Here is a 2,500-nt window from a genome sequence, read left to right on the forward strand (position 1 = left end):
TGAGCTGTGTATACTGGAGCAGGGGCAGGATACATTTGAATTTGCGTAGGATCCAATGGCGGCATAGTGGGATAACGTCTTAAATTATGAGTAGCAGCATGATTATGATGATGATGCATCGCTGGATGTTGTTCCTGCATCAACATGGATTTGGGACCTTGATTTCCGCCATCATTTAAAATATCAACACCTGGCATACCCTATGAACAAAATAACATTTTATTTATTAGAATTTTATTAGAGATTATTATATTATACCGCATGTATATTCTATTAATTTTTTTACACAAACCTCATTGTCCATAGAATCACCCATCGTATTTCCTGAATTATTAGTATTGTCTAGCTTCTTATCTGCAGTAATTTGATTCAATCCATTAGTGGTTTGACTTTTAATTATACTTCTTAATTGTCCTACAGCATTTGGAGTTAATCCAATTTCCCTTAAATCTTCGTCACTCATTCTCCGCATCTATATATATATCAGTCAATAAATAATAAAGATAAATATCGGTTATAGAAATTATGAAATAATTATAAAATAATATTTGAGCTCACCTGATCAAGAGAAATATCTTGTAGGTTTCCTTTGAAGTTCGGCATTTCTTTGCCCAATGCCTCCCTTAAAGAATCTCCAGAGGTTGAAGATCTTAATCGTGGTGGAGGTGGTGGTGGTTGCTTTGATTGTGTCGCTGGGATTAATGTGCAAGGATTGTTGTCTATGCTGTTATGTCTAGAGAAGGTTGTAGTGCTGGTAATAGGTAAAGGAAGAGATCTCGATGGAAGTAAGGGTGATTGTGCTGGAAGACTTCTGCTAGTGCCAAGTGCAGGAAATAGAGGGAAGGAACTGGCATTGGAACTAGATATACTCATCTGACTGTTACAGGCACTCGTTGATGTTAACGTATTCGAAGTTGACTGAGTGACTTGTGAAGATGTACGAGGCATTGCATTATTTCTTCGACCCATTGGAGAATTACTACGACTAGGAGATCGAGATTGGGATGGCGAGGATTGGCGACTGACTAAAGGGGAAGGTGGATAAGCCAACATGTCACTGGTATGATACATCAGTTGATTTCCCATCACAACCTGACCTGTCCATGGTGGTAAATGATTAACCGATGGAAAGCCAAGATGAAGATATTGCGTAGCGCCTCCAGAACCCATTGACATTTGTTCTGGTGTAGGCAAACATAAGCCAGGTGGAGGCATAGAAATACCAGGTGGTACTCCACTCATCATTGGATTATTTCTCATTGATATATCTCCTGCAAATGAATATAATGAAAGATTAATATATTTATATCTTATATAATATTATTTAATTTCAAAATAATAACGTGTTTCTCTTTTTTCTTTTAAACTAACATACCATGATAAGTTTGCATTTGAGGTGGCGGCATCAAACAACTACTTTGCATTTCAGGATCCACTAATCTATCATTTGTGTTAATGCATGGTGTACAGCCCTGTAAATAAATTAATCTATGCAATAATACGCAATACATATACTACAAGCAATTCTTTACTATGATTTTTATAATAAGTGTTAATTTAATAATAATTTATAAATATGAATGAATAGCCACCTGTTTAATTCTATCCTATAGATTTGCTCGTATGATCGTAAAGTAGTATCAAAATGTTTAACAACTATATAAAATAAATAGTCTATCATAAAGCATAATATAAATAATATTGCAAACAAGTGATTATTCATTAGCAGTTATAACTTGAAAAAAAAAAAGAAAAAGAAAAAAAAAAAAAAGAACTAATACGCAATAAGAAAGACATAGACATTGGATATTACTTGTACAGGTTTGGCAGAAGTGATAGACTTTGAAAGATTAAACCGTGTCTCTTCCTCTTGAAGTTTAATGTAAATGTTACCAAAGACACTCTTCTGTTCATATGTAAAGGCTGGATGATTTAACGCCATTGTATATAATAAGAGTAATTCTTCCAGAGGTTGATCATCTGGTGTAAAAGTGGTCCCATTGAGAAGATTGGAGATCTCTTGATAATCAAAGTTTGACAAGTTCTTGTATAAGATCACTGCGCATGCATAATTGCAAGAATGTAACAGTGCCATATAGAGAGCAAGTTTTCTTCTTGTGCGCTTGTCTGTGACACCAAGGTTTGTCAGCTCTGAGAGATCTGAGACGTTGTTTGCATGATGCTCTGTATCGCGTAGATCATTGTAATCTCGCTTTCCAATATCCTCGACACACGTGCCAAGGTATCGTACTTCAAATGGCAAGCACATATTTAGCAACGTGCACATGACATCTATACGTTTATAACTGCACAGACATAAACATATGTGTTAAATTGACATATTATTAAGAGCATTAATGATCTTATTGACAATAATAAAACTTAACATGTAATATATATATATATATGTCTATATAAATTTGCATACATATATATAAATAACATAATTATTATTGCTAAAGTCATCGAGTATTACATACAATAATAAACGTATCTATAA

The 2,500-nt window shown here is 34.1% G+C and overlaps 1 protein-coding gene across 3 annotated transcripts in view; it reads right to left on the bottom strand.

Annotated features, from left to right (window-relative positions):
- Nucleotides 1–2,500, bottom strand: part of LOC124954226 (alpha-protein kinase 1) — a 17,439-nt gene that overhangs the window by 12,047 nt on the left and 2,892 nt on the right. For all 3 annotated transcript variants that reach the window (XR_007102496.1, XR_007102497.1, XM_047506805.1), the window contains exons 2-6: nucleotides 1,814–2,306; nucleotides 1,376–1,472; nucleotides 559–1,271; nucleotides 293–472; nucleotides 1–200 (exon numbers count right to left, since the gene is read on the bottom strand). The exon at nucleotides 1–200 is cut by the window's left edge and continues 63 nt beyond it. Coding sequence is in view for 1 of the 3 variants with exons in the window: in XM_047506805.1 (XP_047362761.1) it covers nucleotides 1–200; nucleotides 293–472; nucleotides 559–1,271; nucleotides 1,376–1,472; nucleotides 1,814–2,306 (1,683 nt within the window). In the remaining 2 variants the exon portion in view is untranslated. The remainder of the gene's footprint in view (nucleotides 201–292; nucleotides 473–558; nucleotides 1,272–1,375; nucleotides 1,473–1,813; nucleotides 2,307–2,500) is intronic.

Source organism: Vespa velutina, chromosome 14 (assembly GCF_912470025.1).
Source record: "Vespa velutina chromosome 14, iVesVel2.1, whole genome shotgun sequence".
NCBI lineage: Eukaryota > Metazoa > Arthropoda > Insecta > Hymenoptera > Vespidae > Vespa > Vespa velutina.